At 39.6% G+C, this 23,302-nt stretch overlaps 1 protein-coding gene across 1 annotated transcript in view; it reads left to right on the plus strand.

Annotated features, from left to right (window-relative positions):
• The window catches only part of USH2A (usherin), a 530,092-nt gene that overhangs the window by 185,048 nt on the left and 321,742 nt on the right, over positions 1–23,302 (plus strand). Inside the window, exons 22-24 of the mRNA XM_037069500.1 lie at positions 12,236–12,366; positions 20,368–20,494; positions 22,717–22,818. Coding sequence (XP_036925395.1) covers positions 12,236–12,366; positions 20,368–20,494; positions 22,717–22,818 — 360 coding nt within the window. The remainder of the gene's footprint in view (positions 1–12,235; positions 12,367–20,367; positions 20,495–22,716; positions 22,819–23,302) is intronic.

A 23,302-nucleotide genomic window follows, 5' to 3' on the forward strand; every position in this document is an offset into this window, starting at 1 on the left:
TGGGTATTTACAGACCCCCTACCCGCCCCTGTAGAAATGTCTACATTGCGTTCCACCTCTCGTTCCACATCTGATTTGCTCTGCTGGACACTTTACTCCATATCATGTAGACTTGGCGTAGGATAAAAAAGCATCATGGTTTTGCCTTTGTGAAAACTGTGCATTTTCTTGATGAGTTTTGCATTTGTGCTCCTTTATGCGACGATTCCTTTTAGATGAATAAACTTTTCAGGTGGCCTTGTTGGTACCTTAGATACTCATGGGAATGAATTCAATATGAACTTATTCCATATTACGTTCGATATTGGACAGCATAGTACCAATGTTTAGGGCAGGAGACAAGTAAAGGTTGTGGAATTTTTGTGAACTACAAAGCACTGTCCACTCTCATAATGAAGCACCTACATAAAATTGTGTGATACGTGAGCTCCTTATTTCTCAAATAGTCTAATTGATTGTTCATTGGACTCACTCAGCCAAAAGTAGAAAGAAACTTTGTACAGACATCATTAGTTTTTCTCCATTTAGAGATTAATCATGAAGAGCTCTGGCTCTTTAATTCTGTAATTTGTATATTTAATGGGCTGCTGCAGAATCTATGACAGTAATTAGCATAGCCTGAAAACTCATTAATACGCAACAACATGATTAATGCAGCATTAATGCAAACATGACTGAAGTTGTTTGGGTTATGTGGTAAGAAGATTAAAGCGAAAATGTCCTGTTTGTTTTACCAGTGGTGAGTATAATAGGGTGGCAAAAAAATAAAATAAAATAAAGACATGTATCAAATTAGTGGTTTTAAAATAGGAAAATAAAATAGAAAAAAAATTGAATCAAGTTGTCTTTTTTCACTTAGCTCGAAAACGTATGGCATAAAATGTTTCCTCCTTTCCTATTTATTCACTTATTCATAAACTTATCATTATTAGGTAAGTATATTCAACCTTTTAGTTTAGCCAAGTTAATCTCTCAGCAACTTTAGCATAATGTAAATAATATTATTCATATGTTTTATTTGTTTTATATATAATATAATATTAACAAATGTTAACATAATATTATTTTGTCTTACAGTAAAGAGTCTTTATACCATCTTCTACCAATAGGTTATACATTTGTTTTGAAACTAAGATACCTTATTGGTTTTGACAAATAATTAAAGAATCTGTTTCTTATTATGTAAAAATCACATACCAGGCCTTTTCTCATTGTACAATATTATCATCTTGACTTAATGTCCAACTGTATAGAAGAGTAACATTTTCATTCCATATATTTCACCAAAACTATGTGCCATGTATTACGTATTAAATAAAGAAATGGCCGATACTGTTCTGGGAGGTGAAACTATAAAAGTCTTACTTGTTGTTTTCACCCTGCTATCATCATTTAAAGCCCATTTTTTTCCTATTTAATGGGATCTGTTTATTAGCTGTTCTAAACTTTATACAACTCATTTCTCAATCTTGTAGTCAAATGTTAGGAGTCATTTGTAATGTCTAAAACAAAACTTGCATTTTTAGGTTAAGCAATATTGAAAGACCAAAGAATGTATCAGCTTTCTTGCACTCATTTTACTCTAAATCTATATTAGCACAATGTTTATGATTTTATTTTTCAAATAATTATGTGAATACATAATAGACTCCTGGCTCTTGGCCAGGACTCAAGGAGACAAAGTATAATTTTACCGTATGGTACCTGAAGTTGGAAANGTTGTTTTCACCCTGCTATCATCATTTAAAGCCCATTTTTTTCCTATTTAATGGGATCTGTTTATTAGCTGTTCTAAACTTTATACAACTCATTTCTCAATCTTGTAGTCAAATGTTAGGAGTCATTTGTAATGTCTAAAACAAAACTTGCATTTTTAGGTTAAGCAATATTGAAAGGCCAAAGAATATATCAGCTTTCTTGCACTCATTTTACTCTAAATCTATATTAGCACAATGTTTATGATTTTATTTTTCAAATAATTATGTGAATACATAATAGACCCCTGGCTCTTGGCCAGGACTCAAGGAGACAAAGTATAATTTTACCGTATGGTACCTGAAGTTGGAAATGACCATTTTGTAGTGGAAAAGGTCTTTCAGTCTAAGAATTTCAAAATATCTGAGCAAAACTGCACAGTAGGCAAGAAGCAAGTGAGGATTACCTGCTACCAAGAGGTGGTACTTCTAGTAACTTCAGTCCTGACTCTGTGTCGCCAGTAGGTTTGCAGAGAGACTTTTAAATGACGCACTACTTGTCCTGAGAGGGTCCACTCTAAATGCGGTCAAGTGCACACATTCTCCGTTTTCTTCAAATAGGGGTCTTGTCAACGTGGATGTCAAATTTCTTTAAAATCCTGCATAGAGACAGTTTTACTTAATTCAAATTTATCTTCTTGCACAAGAATTCACATGTGTGAAATTCATTTGTAGTAGAAATTTAAAGCAACCTGTAGAGACAAAACTGGTCTTTATATAAGATCCATGTAATATTATACCAGACTAGCTGACCAATACAAAACTAAGCAACTAAATTGAACTGAAATGCATTTGCTTTTGGCTTATTTTTTAAAGATAGGATCTAGAAACAGAGAAAATGCACCATTGGGTAAAATCATTTGCTTCTGATGTTTTTTATTTCGCCTCTCTGGTTTTTGGCATACTAGAGAACTCTTTAATCAGACCATTACCAAATTGAATAAATGACTACTCGGTGATTACAGTACTGTTTAGTGATGGAGTTTGAGAGCTTTTCTTCTTACAAATAAGCTCTCCTCTAATCATTAGTAGAAGAACACCCTCATAAATGAAATGGAACAGAATCTTTTTGCCACACGCTATCTCAGTCTTGGCTTAATTTCTGTATTGTTATAAAATGACCAGTCCTTCTGGGGTAAAACCAGTCCTTTTTTCCAAGAAGCTCTGCAGACTTGTATACCCTACCTTATTGCCACCATGGACAGTTATTCTAATCATTGGTCCAGAGAACTGGAGAAATTATATAATTTCTGTTTTGTCCGGAATTGAAAACAGCCAAGACTTTAATATAAGGAGGAAAACTCTTTTTTTTCTCTTCTGTAAATACCATGCAGGGGGCCTGCCCTAAAAGGATCACTGAGCAGATGAATGGGTGAATTCATAGTTAGCAAGATGTCCTGGTAGAATCTGGAAATCAGGAATGGCTACTGGCCTGCATTTTGGGAAGGGGAGGAAGAAACATGTTGACTAAAGATTAAGAAAAAGTGAACATCATGTCTACATTTAAAGGTCTTATGGGACGGTGTCAGGTGTTACTTCTTTTCATGTTAGTATCCCCAGTGATGTGTGCTGTCTGCAGCGGGTGCTTGTTTTACCCAGAACCATGGCAATGTCCAGTAGAGCGCCATGTGCTAGTGAGAAGCTGGGCTCTGAGAAGGTTGTGCAGATGAGGACATTGAAGCTTCTGTTCCCACAGAAGCCTGGAGATCACTCTGGTTGCAGGCTGGCCCCCTTCTTGGAGTTGTACAGGTGTTCAAGGCACACCTAGTGACAAGCTTTATGTTTCTTAGTGTGTAAAAGAAAGCTACCATGTAGCCCTCTGCTCTTAATGCTAAAACAAAGGTTTTGAAAAGCAAAATCAATGAACTTTAATAATAATAACTGATATATCTAAGGGCCAAATTGTTCTAAGTGCTTTATAGACGTTCATTTATTTTTATCCTTCCAGAAAATTTTTGAAAGAAGAAACTATCATTATCCCCAGTTATCCATGAGCAAATGAGTACAGAAAAATTAAATAATTTGCCCAAGGTCACATACAAGTTTTAGAGCTGGTATTTGAACTCAAATACCAGCTAGGCCATCTGGCTCTAGTATCTTAGTTCCTTTTTTTTTTTTTGACCACTAAGCCAACCACCAAGTTCCCTTTTCATTGGAGGAACACCAAAGGAATGTCTTAACAAAATAATATAGGACCTTTTGGAAGACAAAAAAAAATTTAAAAATTGTTGTAAACTGCCTGAAGTTGGAGATGAGGGTGGGGGCAGCCCCCTGCCCCCTGCTAAGCCAGCTGGAGGGGTGGACGCTCTCCCAGGCTCTTTCTTCAGTGTATGGTAGAGGCTCATAGCTCCCTCCTCTCCTCTTTTCCCTTCTGGACATTATGTCCAATGTGGTTAATACATTTTCAGTGGTTTAATTCAGAGGAAATGCAATTATATTAACTGATTAAAACACTAGAAAGCCTGTTCATGAATAGGTGTGTACACACACAGGCAAACATTTCACTCACTGATCTTTTGAAAAACAAGTTGAACTTATTTTTACTGAATTGAATTTGCCTGAAATTTTAGTGTCATGATGATAAGGTATTAGGAATGAATTAATAACCAAATTCAAATATATGCATTATTACCATGCAAATCTATTATTCTCAATTCCCATAATCATGTGAACTAAATAAAGTGGAATTAAGTCACAGCGAGAATGTACTAGTTACATATGAGGATTCACTTTATGAGTGATTATGCAATGACCTAACCTATTACAGGGATTATGGGGTTTTATTCTTTTATTCATTCAACATGCATTTATTGGAATCTTAGTATTTTCAAACACAAAAAAATCTTTGGAGATAATAAATATTGCAGTGCGATCACACTTCGAGCTTAGGTATTCCTTGCTGTGGAAAAAGAAGACTGGGCCCTTCCCATAAAATGTTCTTATTCTCCTGAGAGTCTCCCAAAAATGCCATCACGGGAAAACACTTGATACTTAGCAAACCTGGCTGCTCTATCGCTCTGTCTGTGAAAGAGTACTAAAGACATGTGACTCGAGGCAGCCAATAGGCTTCCTCTTACCCTTCTTATGACAAGCAAGGTAAGGTGAGGTAAAGTGTAGGGATGAACTCACTTGCCCTGGGTATCATGGGTAGGGTAACCTAGCTGTCATGAACCTTTATTCTTTAATTCTCATTCTTTCCATCCTTTCTTTATATGAGGGGCAGCACAAATGGGATAATTAGGTGTGCAATTAGTGTTGATCTATAGGAAGCCCTGAAGCCCCTGAAGTTTTGTGTTTGCCTTTGTTTTTCACTTGTCACCATATTGCAAATATAGCCAGCTCCTTCATCTTGGATTTCTGTACTCTTATTAAAGTCAGGATTCTTCCACATAAGAACCATGAAGTGATTATAGCATTATCTTCCAAATGTCAGAATTGGAAGCAGACATTTTGAGTGCTTTGTCTACTCAAACTCAAACTATGTTATGTGAAAGTGCCACAGGAAAAATTGTGTTTATTTTACTCCATTTCTGGGATCCTCATTTGCTCCAAAGGGGCCTGAAATATTTTTTCTTATTAGTCCAATTGCTTGGGACCCACTGACATCGGTACTGGAGAGGCCTTGGTGTAGAAACCCCAGAGCAGATTTCCTCAGTGCTGCTGGAGGTCATTGAGCACTTTCAGCTATTAGACTTGACATGAGAGACACCAAAATCATTCCAAGGTCAAAGTCACTCAGCCACTGTGCTAATGCTACAAGCGAGTGGAATTTGATTGCTTTTCAAAATACTTGTTTCATAAAGTGAAACAGCACATTCTAGTACCTTCAGCATACTTAGTATATTTAAAGTTTTGAAATCCCCTTTTATTCAATTTGAGTCAATATAAATGTAATTGTGTAAGACATATATACATATGTATATACATGTAAATGGACAACTGTGTATAGGAACCACATATATATATGTACATGTATGTATTCATGCACCTAGATCTTATGTGTGGTATAAAACATGAAAGTAGAACTGGTATGTTTAATAGATATATAGCTATAAGTTAATTTTTTCAATTTTATAGAAACAAAAAGTAAATCGTGATACAAATTCGCTTTATGAATGGAAATTTTCATGACTGACACTTTAACTTAAGCTTCAAGTTTATTTGCTGGAGTTACTTGCTGAAATGCTAACCATTTTATAAGACACAGACATAAAGCATTATTTTAGCAAACTTGAATACATGCTGACTTTTCTATCTTTTGTTGTATACAATAATTAAGTATTATGTATAGATTATATTTTATTTGTCATTGACTGGCATTCAGTTCATATTTTAGACTAGCCTGACTTTATTCTTTAAAGAACAACAGTTCTCTAAAATGAGCTCAAAGTGGTTGATGTCAGAGAGAAAATAGTACAGCTGTTAAGGTGATTGAAATTGAATATGTATAATGCATCCAATGATATATACATGAAAGGAATGATGATAACTTATGATTTTTGGATGTTGGTGGAAGCATTTAGACTAAGAATAGTATCTTTCTTATAATACACTAGTTTTTCATGTGCAATTCTGAGTTTGTATTAATGATTATATCAGTCCTTTGGTGTGCAATCAGCAATTTGAGGGTGCAATCTTAAATGGATGGACGGACTAGTGAATAGATACATATAGATAGGTCTGTGTAAATAGATATATGTGTTTACCCAATACTTTATGTGACTTAGGCCTAGATATTCCTATTGTTATTAAGATCAAAGCTCTTCAGGAGAGGGGACCGTCTGGGTCGTGCTCCGGTGGCGTTGGCCGCCTGTTACAACATTTGACTCGGTTGCTTTCCATCATGGAGTGTTTGCATTGGTGGTCCCTGCACCGGGAATTCCCTTTCTCTACGTCTACAGCTCACCTAAAATGTTTCTCCTCGTGGAAAACATTCTTTCACTGCTCTTTCTGCCCCTTTTAGCCTTGAGTTTTGAGGTGCACCATAGTCATGCTCCACTCTGCCTACGGGCCACAGCATAGAAATCCGGAAAATAATTGTTGAGAGAAAAAAATACAAGCATTTGAAAACCTAAAGAAAAGTGTAGTTGCCTAAAACAATAGATAATAACTGGGCAAACCCACAGTCACCATTCTACTTAATGGTTAAAAAACTATGTCAGTTATTGGGTCAGGAACAATAAATAATGCTGCTCATCTGTACTATTGTTTAGTATTCTGGAACATATAGCCCATAGGTTAAGGCAGAAATGAGAGAGATGATTGTTAAAGAATAATACACAAATTTTTTGTCAAGGAAATATAAGTGTATACCTTAGAAAAAGGAGAAAACACCCCAAACTATTATTGTACAAATAATCATATTATAATAAGATGATTAATAAAATAAATGCACAAATTTGTTTTCTGTGACTCAGCAATAACAAAAATAAAAGTGATCTTACTCATAATGGCAGTAGAATATATAAAATTTTATGTAAACTTAAGAAGACATGTGAAGGATTAATTTATTTTTAAAAAATATTCATTTATTTATCTTTAGAGGGGAAGGGAAGGAGAGAAGAAGAGAAACATCAGTGTATGGTTGCTTCTCGTGCATCCCCTGCTGGGAATTGACCCCTGCCGGGAACTGGCCTACAACCCAGGCATGTGCCCTGACTGGGAATTGAACCATGACCGTCTGGTTCGCAGGCCTGCGCTCAATCCACTGAGCTACACCAGCCAGGGCTGGATTAATTTAAATAAACAAACTTATAATGATTACTTTAATGATAATATAAAGTGTTAATGAATTGAGGGGTAGTTACAAAGGAAGAATACTGAAAATAGTCGGATATTAGAAACATATAATAATAACATGGTATTCTTCTACAAGAATATCAGTGGAAGGAAACAGAAAGTACAAAGACTGATTTAAGACAATATACCTCCATATGCTAAAGATGGGGTTGCAATCATGAAACATTCATTCAACAAATAATTTTAGCCCTGGCTGGCATAGCTCAGTGGATTGGGCACAGGCCTGTGAACCAGAGGATCGAGGTTCGATTCCCAGTCAGGGCACATGCCTGGGTTGCAGGCCAGGTCCCTACAGGCCAACTCCCAGCAGGGGACGCACAAAAGGCAACCATACATTGATGTTTCTCTCCCTCTCTCCTTCCCCTCTAAAGATAAATAAATGAATTAATTTTAAAAAACAAAAAAAAACCCAAATAGTTTTAAACATCTATTATGTTCCAGCCATGGTGCAAGGTGCTGGGATACAGAACGAGTGAGCGTGAAGCTCCTGTCTCGTGGAATGAAATATTTAGAAACATTTTAAATGTCAGAGGCTAAAGCTAAGGTACCTCCCATGTCTCATACTATATGGCAGAGTAGCTGATACATCAAATACAATGTTCAATACAGAAACATAGGCAATGAACAGAAAAAGATATAAGTAAGCAAAATGTTTGAGTTGGGGTACCTAATTATAAACAAAGGGAGGGAGATACCATTGTTTTAAAACACAGGAATTGGCACTATGTCTGGTACAGCCACTGTGGTAAACAGTATGGAGTTTCCTCAAAAAGTTAAAAATGCAGCTGCCTTTTGATCCAACAATTCCACTTCTGGGAATATATCTGAAGAAACCCAAAACACTAATTTGAAAGAATATGTGCAACTGTATGTTAATAGCAGCACTACTTCCAATAGCCATGCCTTGGAGGCAGCTCGAGTGCCCATCAGTAGATGAGGAGATTAAAAAGCGATGGTATTCCATTTGCACAATGGAATACTACTCAGGGATTAAAAAAAAAAAAGGCCATCTTACCTTTTGTGACAGCATGGATGGACCTGGAGAATGTTATGCTAAGCGGGATAAGCCAGCCAGAAAAAGACAGGTACCATATGATTTCACCAATATGTGGAATCTAATTAGCAAAATAACCTAACATACAAAATAGAAACAGAAGTACATGTACATAGAGCAGACTGACAGCTATCAGCAGGGAAGAGGATTGGAGGGCTGGCTGAAAAGGGTGAAGGGGTTAAAAATAAATAAGTAAATACCACATAGACACAGACAGAGTTGATTGCCAGCGGAAAAGAGGGGTGAGGGGAGGTGGAAGGGGGCAAAGGGAGTGTAAATGGGGGTGGAAAGAAACTTGACTTTGGGTGGTGAGCACATGATGAAGTGTGCAGATGTATAAGAGAGTTGTATGCTTGAATCTTGTATGGTTTTATTAGCCAGTATCACCCCAATAAATTCAGTAAAAATAATGTTTTGAAGATAATCTGTAAAATAATAAAGTAAATGGCTGTAACTCATGACAGACAATAAAAGAATAGCCCTAGTAGAGAAAGAGCAATTTGCAAATCAGTAAGAAGGACCAATAGCCCAAGTGTTAAAAAATGGCAAGGAGCCCTGGCTGGTGTAGCTCAGTGGATTGAGCGCAGGCCTGTGAACCATGCAATAGCGGTTCAATTCCCAGTCAGGGCACATGCCTGAGTTGCAGGGGACTCACGAGAGGCAACCATACATTGATATTTCTCTCCTTCTCTCCTTCCCTTCCTCTCTAAAGATAAATAAAATCTTTTTTAAAAAATGGCAAAGAATTTTGAAAATACCAAATGAAGAATTATGCGAAGAGAATGTCAACTTTAGATATACATATATTAGAAATACAAGTTTAGACTGCAATAAGATTTCCTTTTTCATCTGCAGAATGCTAGACAGTATCTCTCAGATATGCTAGGCCAAATAGCCTTCTAATACTGAAACTTTTTTGCTGGACAGTTGTTGCAGCATATGGAAAGGAAGTTGAGTAACTTGAGAGACCTCCGGCAATGAAGTCATAAATGAAATGGCATTCACGTAAAAATCCCAGTTCATTGTTTATAAAATCACACACTGCAAGATTGTAGAGACTGGGTAATCTAATACTCCCTTTTCAGGTATGGAACCTGAGTCCTCTTCTGTGCTGAAGGTCATGGCCCTAATGTATGTGTGTTTCAGAAGTAGCTGGAGATTGGCTTCCTTATAGTTTTATCATGTGGAGACTGGAAGGCACAGCCAATCCTTATAGCAGTGATACACAGACACAGTGTTTAGTTGTTGTTCTAGGAGGGAATGGAGAACTATTTTACAAGATCCAAAGGAGCAGTTTTTGTTTTATAAAGATTAGCATTAACTGCAGTTTTTCTGAAACTTTCTGTGTAATAAAGCTCTTTATTCTTGGTTTTTTTTTCCTCTAGCAGTCCCCTATGTTTTATCCTAATCTATACTTCCACTACAATTTTTAGAATGCTGATCTAATGTTTCCCAAGTTCTTTAGCTGAGGAACAATTGAATTTAAAAAAAATTAAGAAGCAATGTACGTTTAAATGAATAACAAAACTTTGGTATTTTAATGAAGAGTTAGCCTTTTGGGGATTAATTTCAGGCCATTTATCATCTCTCAGATTACTTTTTGATCATTACTTTGTCAAGTATAGTCAATGAAGATTTTGTTATTCATGTATTTATAGGGCTGGTTAACCATACATATTTTATGAATGGGGACATGTTTAGCTCCACCTAATGGCAGGCAAGTAAAAAGAAATACCTTTTCTAATTTAAATCTTATTTGCATAATTCAAATTAAGCTGTAGTAAGAGTTGCTTCTATGCGTAACCTTTTACATTCCCTTATGTACCATACAGGCAGCTAGAAATCTGTGTCCAAGCAATTGGTTTGGATGGGAATGAAGCAGAAGGGATCTTGATAATGAAACCAAGGGATTTTTGCTTTCTTTATGAGAGCAAGGAGAAGAAAATATCTGTATAATAGAACATATTGTTCTTATATGAAGTGTTATTTTAGCGTTAGAAGCTTACATGCTTGGAGACTCCATTCTCCATACCCCAGTTAATTTTCTGACAAAATATACCTTGACTATTGCATTAGCATATTTAATTTGTGTTGTTTTTTCAGCACTTGTTGACAAATCTTTGACCAATTTGATATACTGCTCTACTAGAGCATATTATACCTCTGACATTTTTGTAAATAAAGAGTTCTCTCTTTCTGTTTATTGCCTTGGAATTTTCTATACACATTAAAACACATTGTGAGTCCAACAATGTGTTTTAGATCAGGAATAAGTCTTACCTTATCAGGGGTGTCCAACCCACGGACCACGGACCACATGCAGCTCAGGAGGGCTATGAATGTGGCCCAACACAAAATTGTGAATCTACTTACAACACTATGAGATTTCTCTGTGATTATGTGTCACCATGTATGTTATGTGTGGCCCAAGACAACTCTTCTTCTTCCAATGTGGCCCAGAGACACCAAAAGATTGGACACCCCTGCTAGGCCACACCCGATCATTTGATATGGTCTCAGAATTTGAAAATGAGGAAAGATGAAGCAGAGACGGGCCTGGTTCTTGAGGCAACTGCAGTCTGCTGACCCCAGAATAAATCCGCTTCTCTATGGAGGGCCTTTGGTTACCAGCACAGCCCGAAAGAAGCCCTGTCTCCTTCATACTTGCGTCATTCTGGTGGACAATGTTACTGCTCACACCATTGTTAAGTAGTTACTCAGTTGTGCTTTCCAGCTGTTACATGATTCTCATGTATGTCCTTGAGCGCTTACTTGACTCTCACCATGTAGTTTGTCTGTACACACACATACACACACACACGTATGCAGTTGATCTTTCCAACTAAACCAGAATGCCTTTGAGAACAGAGATTGTGTCTTTTAAACCTCCTTGCCATTTTCAATGCAATGAAACAAGATGCCTTACATGGGGGAAATGCTCTGTATTGTGTGGTGAGCGGTGGGGCACTGGGTAGAATGGAGGTGGGACCAGGAAATGACAGGGGGGAGACATCTTCGTGATCAGTGCCACCTGTCCTGCTTCCTGAGCTGTGGACATCACTGTGAGCCAAGAGTGTGTGGTTTGTGAGCAGTCCCAAAAGGTCTGGGGAGACCCTGGGATCCTGAAGGCTGCATACCTTTTGGTCACAGGAGGGTGTTTCAGGAAGTCAGCTCTGCGGGCCACTTCATAGCAGGGCTTTCCAGTCTTAGCTCCTGGTACTGGGCTGATTGTTTCAACTTGAGTATTTCAAATGATGCCCCGTGTTTCTTTCACTTGTCTCAGAAAACCCATTTATTTTTATGACTCTGATAATATTTTCAACTGGATGTTCCCAAGTATCCAATTTTGGGTGGACACCGTGCCTGTTGGTGTTGATGAGTTTTGCATAAATTCAACCTTCATTATATATTGATCAGTGGGAGCATGGGCCTGAGCTTCGAAGTCCAGATCAGCATTTGTAATGGAATAGGTTTGAAGCCAAATGACTGGGACCATTCCAGTACATCACCGTGTATCATTCCCTGACTGTCGTCAGAGCGTCATAAATAATAATGAAAGTAAATGTATGCTTATCAGAAAGAGTCAACAAACCCCAGCAGTGACTTGCTGACTGTACTTGTCCCCCAGGGATCAAGGCCAGCTTCCGCACGCGGGTGCCTGAAGGTTTGATCGTCTTTGCTGCATCCCCGGGCAGTCAGGAGGAGTATTTTGCACTGCAGTTGAAACACGGGCGTCCTTATTTTCTTTTTGATCCTCAGGTAAATGACTAATGGTAGGAGTTGAGGTTTTTGAGAGTTCCCTAGGTACCGGGTACTGAGGTAAGTACTTACGTTTTCACATTGCATGCTCCCCAGAAACAGATGGGTAAGTGCTATGATTGTCCCTGCCTTATGAAGGAAGAAAAAGAAACAACAGTGATGGGACCTGCCCACTGCTCAGACAGCAGAGCGGGCTTGCAAAGCTCATGGTCTCTCTCCGCACGATTGATGACCATACGATACCTTCCAATGAGGATGAAAACTTTACATTTGAGTAGATCCATTTTTTATTTTACTTGAGAGCCAAATTATGCCCGTTATTTATTTATTAAATTTGGAGAATGAGGAAGAGGGAAAGAAAGATGTCATTTTGTCTTTCCACTTATTGGTGCATTGATTGGTTGGTTCTTGTATGTGCCCCAACCAGGGATCGAACCTGAAACCTTGACATATTGGGAAAACACTTTAACCAACTGAGCAACCTTTCTAGAGCAAATTATGTCTCTCTTTACTCTCTCTCCTCCCTCTCATTCTCCTTCCTTCCCCGCCTCTCTTCCTCTCTGCCTGCCTTCCTCCCCCTTTTTTTTTTACATCTTTTTTTGCTTGTTCACCAGGAATTAAGCATCTGTCAGGTACTGTTGTGCTGAGTGTTGCAGACACACTAGTTTTAGAGTTCAATAGCACCATGCCCCTATGAAACAATCTAAGTAGGATACAGTAAAAATATATATATTTCAATTATTCATGAATGTTATGAAAGGGAAGTAGGAGATGCTGTGTATTATGGCCGTGTAAGATGAAGGCTCTCTCTTTCCTGAGTTGTCAGTCTTCTCTAGACAGATCTGTCACTGAGGTATGGCACAAAGGGACAAGAGCATCTGTCTCTACGTGAAGGCGTGTACTTGAGGGAGAGCAGGGAGGGGAAGATTCGGATGGGAGATGAGGGAAGTGCTGGGGATAAAATTTCCACGCAGAGCTTCAGGTGGACAAGGACACGGCATATTCAGTGCAACGAGGAGCATCAGACGTGGCCGTAGAGTAGAGAATCAAGAGGAACAGTGTTGGATGGAAAAGCTGGCTAGAGGGGAAGGCATTTAGATTTCTGGAAGCAAATGTGAGGATTTTGATTTTTACTGAGGATAATGGAAGAGTTGCCTTCACTCTAGCTAAACCAATATTAGTGAACATTGCATGTGTAATTGAGAAGTGAGTGAGACTGTTTAAAATAATTTTTCCATTCTGTTTTCTCAGGTTTTCCACTTAAACCTGATGATCTAAGTCATAAATTATACTTGCCAAATACATGCTTTATGTTCTACGGTAAAGCTATCACACTCTTCCCCTCTGTATAGAAGGGGTCCTAAGCCAAGGGCTTGGGTGAGAATCCCAATGTCAGATGCTCTGAAGGCCCACTCACCTTGGAGAGCAAAGGTGGGTCCTGCTGGACCATCGGTGTCTGAGCATCGTACCTGGCTCTGTGCAGGGGACCGCAGGAGGCAGGCTGCCTCCCTTCCATGTTTGGAAGCCAGGAGAGCGCCACCAATTGGCAGCTGGATAGATCAAGGGAGAAAGGGTTACTTCTGGCGTTTTACCAAGAGCCTGACGATTTCTGGCTGCTACACTGTAGGTCCTCAGGCCCGGGGACTTCAGGGTGTCCCCTAGAATTTCAGCTTCCGAAGGGGTGCCCATGGGAGGGCAGAGAGCAAGCAAAAAAGAAATAGCATCACACCTACACAGAAGCAGCAGCTTCTACTAGGCGAGGCAGATGGCGCATGAACACACAACACAGCAATCCACCCACGGAAGTTGATTTAGTTACCGAACTAGAAATACTACTTTTCACTGGAAGACTTCAGATTAACTGGGGGGAGAGACACTGCGTTGAGCCTCCAATTAGATCCAAAAAAACATAAAAATAGGAAAAGATAAAGATGGAAGCTCGTATTAGTAAGAAGAAATCAAAGAGGAGAAAAACATGCACAAAAAAGGATGAGCAAAAATAATTAAATATAGACTGGGGGAGGCTATCTGGTGTCAGAAAGAATTGATTATAAATTTATTGAAGGGGCTCATCAAGGTTTAGTCAAGATGAAGCCAAGCTAATACTTCTGTAGGACCACTGTGTACTCCAGTATTGTAAGTCTCTCTACTCAGAAATGCAGATACGCTTAAATGTCACAACTCTGTGAGATGGGTATTGTTATTCCTACTATTCCTATTATATTCCTATTAGTCCAGTTTTACAGGTGAAAAAAACCCGAGTCACGGTTAAATGAGTTTCCCCAAAGTCATACAGCTTCTTAGCTACCAAGCCAGGACTGAAACGCAGGCAAACCCACCTCAAAGACCACGGTATTTGCTCCAATGCTGTAGTGCCTTTCAACATGGAAGAACATATGCTTGTTGACACCCACAGACACAGATCAAATACCATCCACGCACCCCATTGGAAGGAAATCTTCCAGCAAGGCTTCCAACCAAAAAGAACACTTGAAAAGGGCCTGAAATATAAAGAGGAGAAGCAGCAGTGAATAATAATCCCAGCAATATTTTCAGCCTAAATATTTAATGACGGAGTAGAAATGGGCTCACAGTGTCAAGGAATCTTTGAAATAGAAGAGATACACAGCAAAGGCAAAACTAAACAAACCTCGGATAATTACCTGGCACTAAAATGATTATGAGTTGAAGGAGAGGAAGCTACAATCGACTTAAAAGTTCCTAAAGGTATCGGCTTTTAGTGGAGGGGGCCAGAGGGGCAGAGATCCCGTGGGTGTCTTGTTTTCACAAAGTAAAGAGACAAAAAGCTTTAAGTGCTGTGAAAAAAATAAATAACTAATAGAAAGAAAATGTTCTAAGAACATCCCGATTAACGAGGTGAAAAAAGAGACTAAATGCCTAATTGTGACGCTCAAGAAAAATCATGAAAGGAAAGGAAACAGCGCAATCAAATAGAAGCATGCAGAGGAGAGAAAGATCTGACTCGCATCTGGGGGTTTGAGGGAAGAAGCCAGGGGGAGAAAAACCTGGACCATGTAGCCACTTATTGGGAAGGCTTTTAAAGTTTGCAACAGTGGGTTCATGCTAATACTCTTATCTCATTCCTGAAGGAGTCACTCGAGGTAGATAATGATGTCACCCCTGCGTTAGAGGAAGCGGCTCATCGGGTCCCACAGTGATTTGGTAGTGACGGAGCTGGCACTGGCTTAGGTTTCTTTCATGCAATGCAACTCTATTAAACACCTGCTGTGCTCCCCATGGTGCTGGGCAGTTACGCCCCGGGAGAACACGGGAGGGCAGTGAACAGAATGCCTCCCCAGCCACCCTCCCACGTGGACCTCCCTCCCCCTCGGTTAAGTTCAGAGTTGTCTCTGCTTAAGTTGGGCAGGACAGGGGACAATAGGCCCAGAGCAACCTGCCATGGGGGCTTCACACTGCCTCCCATTTACAGGAGGTCACACTGTCACAAACGTCCTTCCCACTGTCTGAGAGTGACTCCAGCTGGCTCACATGTTCTCAGTATTTGATAACTACCCCTACACACACCCTTTGCACATAGAGGGTGAACTCCTTGCAGAATTCACCCAAAAACGTTTTTTACCGGATCTGAAGCATCACTGCCATCTCTTCCAACAGTGTAGCTTCTCTTCCTAAAGGCTGTGACACCAGAAGACTCTGCAGAAAAGGAAGGTGAAGGCATTAAGCAATGCTTTGCTCAGCCACAGCCATGTCAGAGACCCTGAGGGTGGCTGCCTTCTGGAGCAGGGTGGCCCTACGATGTAGTCGAGAAAATGGAATCACTCACATCACACTAAGTGCTCAGGGACCATGATGCTGCCTCTGCATCGAACAGTGAGCTCAGGCTCACCGGGGCTGGGTCCTTCCCTCATGACCTTGAAACCTACACTCTAGTGCAGGTTAACTGGGCATATTTGCTACCTTATTCCTGAAGGCTGCAGCTGTTCTCAGACCAGGAATCGTTGAGACAGGAGTGGAAATTTGGGGGATATCCTTTCATTATTTGTTCTCCTTTTGGGTGACAGTATGGACACAGCTCCTTGTACAAAGTTGGAGCTCCTCCAGGTTGAAAGAAGCTTATGTTTGTTTTATGCCTCCCATTGACATTCAAATTATTTCTATTTCAAATATTAATGCTTTAGGGGCCATTTGAAGCCAGTTTTCATTCTTTGTGTCTTTAAGTGAGACAGGGTAATCTGATGAACATCTTATTATAGTCATCAAATAAGTAGTTATTTCATTAATGGGTATTCTTATCAGACTGCACAATCCAATAAGGATAGTCTGTCTCTCGTCCTCAGATATATTCTGGAGGCTTGAACACAGTCCTTGAACATAGTACATGCTCAATAAAGAATTGTGTATGGATGGATTGGCTGACTTCATGACTTAATAATTGTTAGTAAAACACGGCTCATGACTGGAGAAAAGTACCCATTTTCTAGAATAACTTTTCCAGCTCTTGAATAATTATATGACAGTTTAATTCTTATCTGTTTTACCAGTTTGTTAGACCCTCCAACTTTCATCAATGGCTACTTGTAAATTACTGTTACTGAATCCATTCAAAATAATAAAATTTTGAGTTTTGAAAAGAACATTTTGTAGGAATTTAAAGTTACTTTCTTGCATATAGTTTCAAAATAACTCAGTCATTGCGTACTTTGTTCTTTTTAAAGTATCTGAATGAACATAAGTAATGAATGAATAAATAATGTAATCCTGCATAGAGGCTTAGGTACAAAAACTTATTTGATTTCCCTTTTGACTATCTGATGCATTCTATGAATAAATATTTAGGGGACAGGAGAAAGATTCTTCATAATATTTAAAATTATATGTGTGTTAATATATTATGGACTGGGTACTCGGAACCATTGTCAAGAGTCACAGCAAAGAAAAATTATTGCATTGTTAATTGTTACATATTTTAAAGTCTCTAACAATTAGCCATCATCTTTCCATTCTTTACCTGATTGATTCCAGTTTGAATTTACTTGACCAGGTGCTATTTTATTGACCAGTAATGACTTGATTAGTTGTTCTCATTTAAATGTTTTATGCTCAGTGGCATTCACAGGAAATTCACGTAACATTCTCATCTCACATAGAAGGAAGCTCCGAAAGTGAAAGCTTCCCCCAAATCCTGAACAGCATCTTTTTAATGTGTTTGATATTTTCCAAATGAGTAGAAAAAAAACTGCCTGACACGGCACCNTTGAATTTACTTGACCAGGTGCTATTTTATTGACCAGTAATGACTTGATTAGTTGTTCTCATTTAAATGTTTTATGCTCAGTGGCATTCACAGGAAATTCACGTAACATTCTCATCTCACATAGAAGGAAGCTCCGAAAGTGAAAGCTTCCCCCAAATCCTGAACAGTATCTTTTTAATGTGTTTGATATTTTCCAAATGAGTAGAAAAAACTGCCTGACACGGCACCAGAATTGATCCTTGTGTAATTCTCTTACCATGGGTAGGGGGAAATTATCTTCAAAATGATGATCAGAGAATAATATGCAAAGTTCCTCTTAGCAGAAAGCACCTTTGGCATAGTGAGACTGCATGTTCTGTGCTCGAATTTTTCTCTAATAAATGTGGTTTCTGATGTAAAAAAGCTATTCATGCTGCAGACTGTTGCCAAACAATATGAAGAACCACTTACTCAGACACCTGATCTTTCAGAATGCAGCATCGTTTGTAACAATTTTAACGCTAACTAAGTACACTTTGATGAGACAGCATTTAATAAAATGCTCATTAATTTCATCATTAGCAAGGGTATGCTAAGAAGTAAGCCAGTTTCTTATGTCACGCCCAATTAGCATCCCGAGCTAGTAATCCCATTAGTATTGTTGAATTCACTAATGGAGAAACTAATGGGCATGGTACCAGGGCACATTAATTGGGCACGACACCAGTTCTGGTTTTAATTATTAAACTACGATAATGAAATGTGTGTTTGTAAAATATTTAAATGTTGAAATAGGGTTGAAGGAAATAAAGAACATGTTGGGAGAGGGAAGAGATAGAAAGGAAGTCAGCCCATGAATATTCAAGGGCTAGAAAATGGACTCACCAAACGGTGGGTTTTTTTCTAGCTGATCGCGTTATCTGTAAAAGTTGGGGTATTGTCCACGAGAGAAGCAACCCATTCATGCCCACGGGAAATTAAGAGCTGTTTTTTGATAATAGGGAATGCTGTATGTCATCCATGTTGTCACACTCTCTATGAGGCCTGACAGGAGCCAATTAAAAGTGTAGAGTGGACATCTTCTGTTGCTGAAGCTATTTTAGGGAAATCTGAACAGAAATGTTTTAAATGGTATGATTAACATTGCACTATTAGTGATGAAGATCTTCAGCCATATTAGGTAATTGTCTTTTTTGAAAAATATTATACCAAAATAGAGTTTTGTAAAACATCGCAAATAATTAAGAAAATATTTTAATCATATAAGACTGGGTAAAACCCAGTCTTACTTTGGGTTTTTAAAAATTGTCAGTGGTTGAAGTGCATTACTGCTCAGAAAATCAGTTTTATTAAAAAAGAAAGAAAGAATTTTTTTTTCCTGTAGAAGGTTTAGAATAATTTCCTGGTCGCTCTTTCTTATTTCTTTCTTTTTTTTAAATTAGATTTTATTTATTTATCTTTAGATGGGGGAAGGGAAGGAGAGAAGGGAAGAAACATCAATGCATGGCTGCCTCCCGTGCATCCCCTGCTGGGAACTGGCCTGCAACCCAGGCATGTGCCCCAGCTGGGAATCGAACCACGATACTCTGGTTTGCAAGCTCTCGCTCAATCCACTGAGCCACACCAGCCAGGGCATGGTCGCTCTTTCTTTAGTAGCACTAGTAGTAAATGATGATGGTAACAACGTTGAAATGTCTTTTACTCAGTCTTATTTTACTCATTCACACTAAAAGGAGTAGCATTGTGGTAATTATAATATACTGGAAAAGTGTTGGGTTGCAGTGTGCTGAGATAGTTCTTATTTTTTCTCTCTTTTTACTCTCACTTCCTTTTTGAGAGTCTCTATTCTTGATATCTTCCATTTCCTGGTATCCACTTAAGAACTCATTTTTAACTGTGACACTATTATCTTAGGCAAAAGTATAACTTCTAGATCTCAGACTATGAAGCACTGAGTACAAAGTTGAACCACCACNGTGGTAATTATAATATACTGGAAAAGTGTTGGGTTGCAATGTGCTGAGATAGTTCTTATTTTTTCTCTCTTTTTACTCTCACTTCCTTTTTGAGAGTCTCTATTCTTGATATCTTCCATTTCCTGGTATCCACTTAAGAACTCATTTTTAACTGTGACACTATTATCTTAGGCAAAAGTATAACTTCTAGATCTCAGATTATGAAGCACTGAGTACAAAGTTTAACCACCACACTAAACAGTCAGTTTTTTAATAACTGGCAAGTTCTCAATGCCACTGCATTCTTCATTAGTCAGGGTCATGCAGGCAAGAAAAACTAACTTGACAGACATTTCCCTGTCTTAAAAACTATACTGATTGAGTAGTATTTGATTAGCTTCAAATTCTTGTCTTTGATATACCTGACCAAAATTAACATATAAAATTTAAAATAGGAAATTTAATACCTTTCTGATGAATATAGGTTATCAAAATGCAAGTGTGGGACAGAGAGAGCAATGGGGGGGGGGAGTTGGGACCACTGTAACTGAAACCAGTAAAAAAAAAAAGATTATATTCAAGTTCAAGAAAATGCAGGCATGCTTATGAGAAATTCTTATTCCAAAGAGGAGTTCTTTTCAGATCTGAGCACAGTGGTCTTCAGAGAAACACCTCTCCGGTGAGCCTGTTGATGGTAGAAATCAATCAACTTTAACTCTGAGTTCTTTTTGAAGCCTGCCTGCATCAGGCTCATGTTAAGATTTACGTATTTGTATGTTTGCGTAAGCGTATATTCACGCGTTCATTTATTCTCTCCTTCCTTCCCTCCAGGGCTCATCAGTGGAAGTGACCACAACCAATGACGATGGCAAACAATACAGCGACGGCAAATGGCATGACGTAATCGCTATTCGGCATCAGGCTTTTGGCCAAATCACACTCGATGGGCAATATACCGGTACAGACGTCCTTGGTAGATGACGATGATTCTGTTGATGTGCTGCTGGTGCCACACTCTTCTGTTATCTATATTTTTTATACCTGTTCTTTCCCCCTTTTCTCCACTCAACCGCTTCCAAATTGCTGTTGAGTTTACGTTCGGTTGCTCCTCCAGTGAAGTCTGGCAACCAGTTGCTTGTTCGTAGAGGGCATTTCTGCAAAGCAAAGAAAAGACGAAGTCATCAGTAGCAATTTTGTATCTGGAACCTAAGGGCATGAGCTTAGGTTTTCTCCCGTTACTTTTGACTTCGAGAAGACGAATAAAACAAAGCAGTGATTATATGCATTTCGGAGATGAGGAAACTGAGGCTCAGAAAAGGTAAATAATTGCTCCCAAGTTGGTAGGCAGCATTCTTGGGGGGCAGACATACCCTGTCTTTGCAAATCCAAGGTTAGTATCCTCTCCATCCTACCCTATGTGGCATCACCCTGCAATTACAAAACAGTTACAGGATCTGTATGGTGATTCAGGCTTTTATTAATTTATTCAAGAGATACAGAATTATAATGAGCACCTACTGTGTGCCAGGCATTGCTCTAGGAAATCTGGACACAAAAAGAAAAACTTACATTTTAGGTGGGAGAGGGGCAGGTAACAAAATAAATAAATACTGACCCATCAGTTATGTGCTGAGAATATTAAGTCAGACAAGAGGGAAAGGGGTGAATGTGTGTGTTTGTGTGTGTGTGTGTGTGCGCGCGCGCGCGCGCGCGCACGCGCTGGGGGAGGATGCTTTGATTTTTTAAGAGAATGTTAGAGGTGGCCTCTGTGGTAAGGTGACACCCGAGCAGAGACCTAAAGGGGGTGTTAGGGTAAATCAGGAAAGTGTTCAGCGGAAGGATGTTTTGAGCCAGGTGATCAGTGGGCACCAGGGACCCAAGGTGAGTGAGACCATACCACATGAGACAAGTCTGCAACCAACAGGAGGCCAGTGTGGGGAAGAGGGGGCAAAAGGCTGGTGGCGGCCTGTGACACCAGAGAGACCATTAGGACTGTGTGAGGTGAAGCTTTGTGGACTTTTTCCTGAAAAGAGGAAGCCATCGGAGAATTCTGAGAGAGGAAGCGACACGAAATGACTTCTTTCTTTAAAAGTAACACTCTGGCTGCTCTGAGGAGAATACCTTTTATGGGAGTAAGGCTAGAAGCATGGAGACATGTGAATAGGCTCTTGTGATAATTTTTAAATAATTCAAGCAAAAGAAATGATGGTTTTTTTGAACAGGCAAGTCATTTGGATGTAAAGAGAAATGTGGAGATACTGTAAATGTTACATTAGAAAGATTTGCTTGTGGTAGAACGGGCAAACTGCCACCTGGGAGCCAATTCAAGCTCTAGCCTGTTTTTGTAAAGTTTTATCGAAGCACAACGGTACCTATTTGTTACGTATTGTGGGTGGCTGCTTGGGGCTGTATGATCTGCAAAGCCTCAAATATATGCTGACTGGCCCTTCACAGAAAGAACTTGCCAACCCCTCCTGTAGAGCATGACACTAGATTTGGGGTCAGGGCCACCGCAAGAAGGCAGCTGCTGTAACAAAGATGCGCGAGACGCAGGGACAAGCAGTTTGGGAGAGAGGCATTTAGAGTTCAGTTTGAACTGGTTAGGTCTTAGATCTCCATGAGGTGTCCACGTGGCGATATCAGGCAAGTTACCGAACACACAAGTCTGAGTTCAGGGGGAGAGATCTGCAGACTAGAGATGCAAATCGGAGGTGTCGGCTGAGATGGAATTTAAAGCCCAGGGACCAGATATACGTAGGGCTGATCACAGTGGTCTGGGCTCTGAGAAGAGCATTGCCACGCCTCCGAAAGAAGAATGGAGTCAGAAATCTTAACAGGAGGTTTGCATTTTGATGCAACAGAGTCGGGGACCCAGGCCTGTGCTGGGCTGTGGCCCCGGTAGTTTGCACAGGTGCCCTGCTGTCAATTTACCCTCTGAAAGATGTAGGGTGTTGTTGTAGGTGGAGCAAGAGATCAGAGAAGGGGGAGGCCTGGGTCACCCCAACATCAAAATGTTGGGGCCAGTGAGGAAGAACCCGTGGAGAAAATTAACCAGGGCAGACATGAAGAGAAGGACCAGGAAAGTGATGTCCCCAAATCCAGTGAAGGATTTCCTCACTTGGTAAATGAGTAGAGAAGATAATCCTGCTGACATTGGACTTGCCTTCTGCGCCCCCCTAGGCTCCTCTGGGCGCCAGAACGGCAGCACCGTTATCGGAGAGAACACAGGCGTGTTTGTGGGGGGCCTGCCACAGGGCTATGCCATCCGGAGGAGGCATCCCGGTGAGTCTGGGAAAGTTCTAGAATGTATAGGTCATCCCCCAAATTTACAATAGAATCAAATGACATTGCTTTAAAGAAGGAGCAGTAGCATTATTTTCCGTCTTATGTTGTATTTATTTCCTGTATCCATATGTCTCAATTTTCCCTTAGGTCTCTCCTCCTTTCTAAAGGAGCCTTGTATTAACTTCACTGAAAATCTTAGCCACCAGTCCTTGATCTGTAAAAGTTTATTAAACTTTTGCTTAAATGAATTACGGTATTTTAGCAGTGTGTGTTAGTGTGGCTTGGAGATTTTGAAGTTGAACATAAAACCACCCAGAAATGGAGAGCCAGGACTTTGATGTTCAGTTTAAATTGGGTGAAGAAGCTTTGCTGTGTGCGGACTGGGCTGTGTGAAAGGCCGTGACTGACTCACTCAGTCCCAAGATGTCCACAGGTGTATTACCTGCACGGGGCCTTTGCTGCGACAGAAGGTGCGGTTGTA

This window comes from Sturnira hondurensis, unplaced genomic scaffold (assembly GCF_014824575.4).
Source record: "Sturnira hondurensis isolate 20B ecotype Veracruz unplaced genomic scaffold, ASM1482457v3 Scaffold0018525, whole genome shotgun sequence".
Taxonomy (NCBI): Eukaryota; Metazoa; Chordata; class Mammalia; order Chiroptera; family Phyllostomidae; genus Sturnira; species Sturnira hondurensis.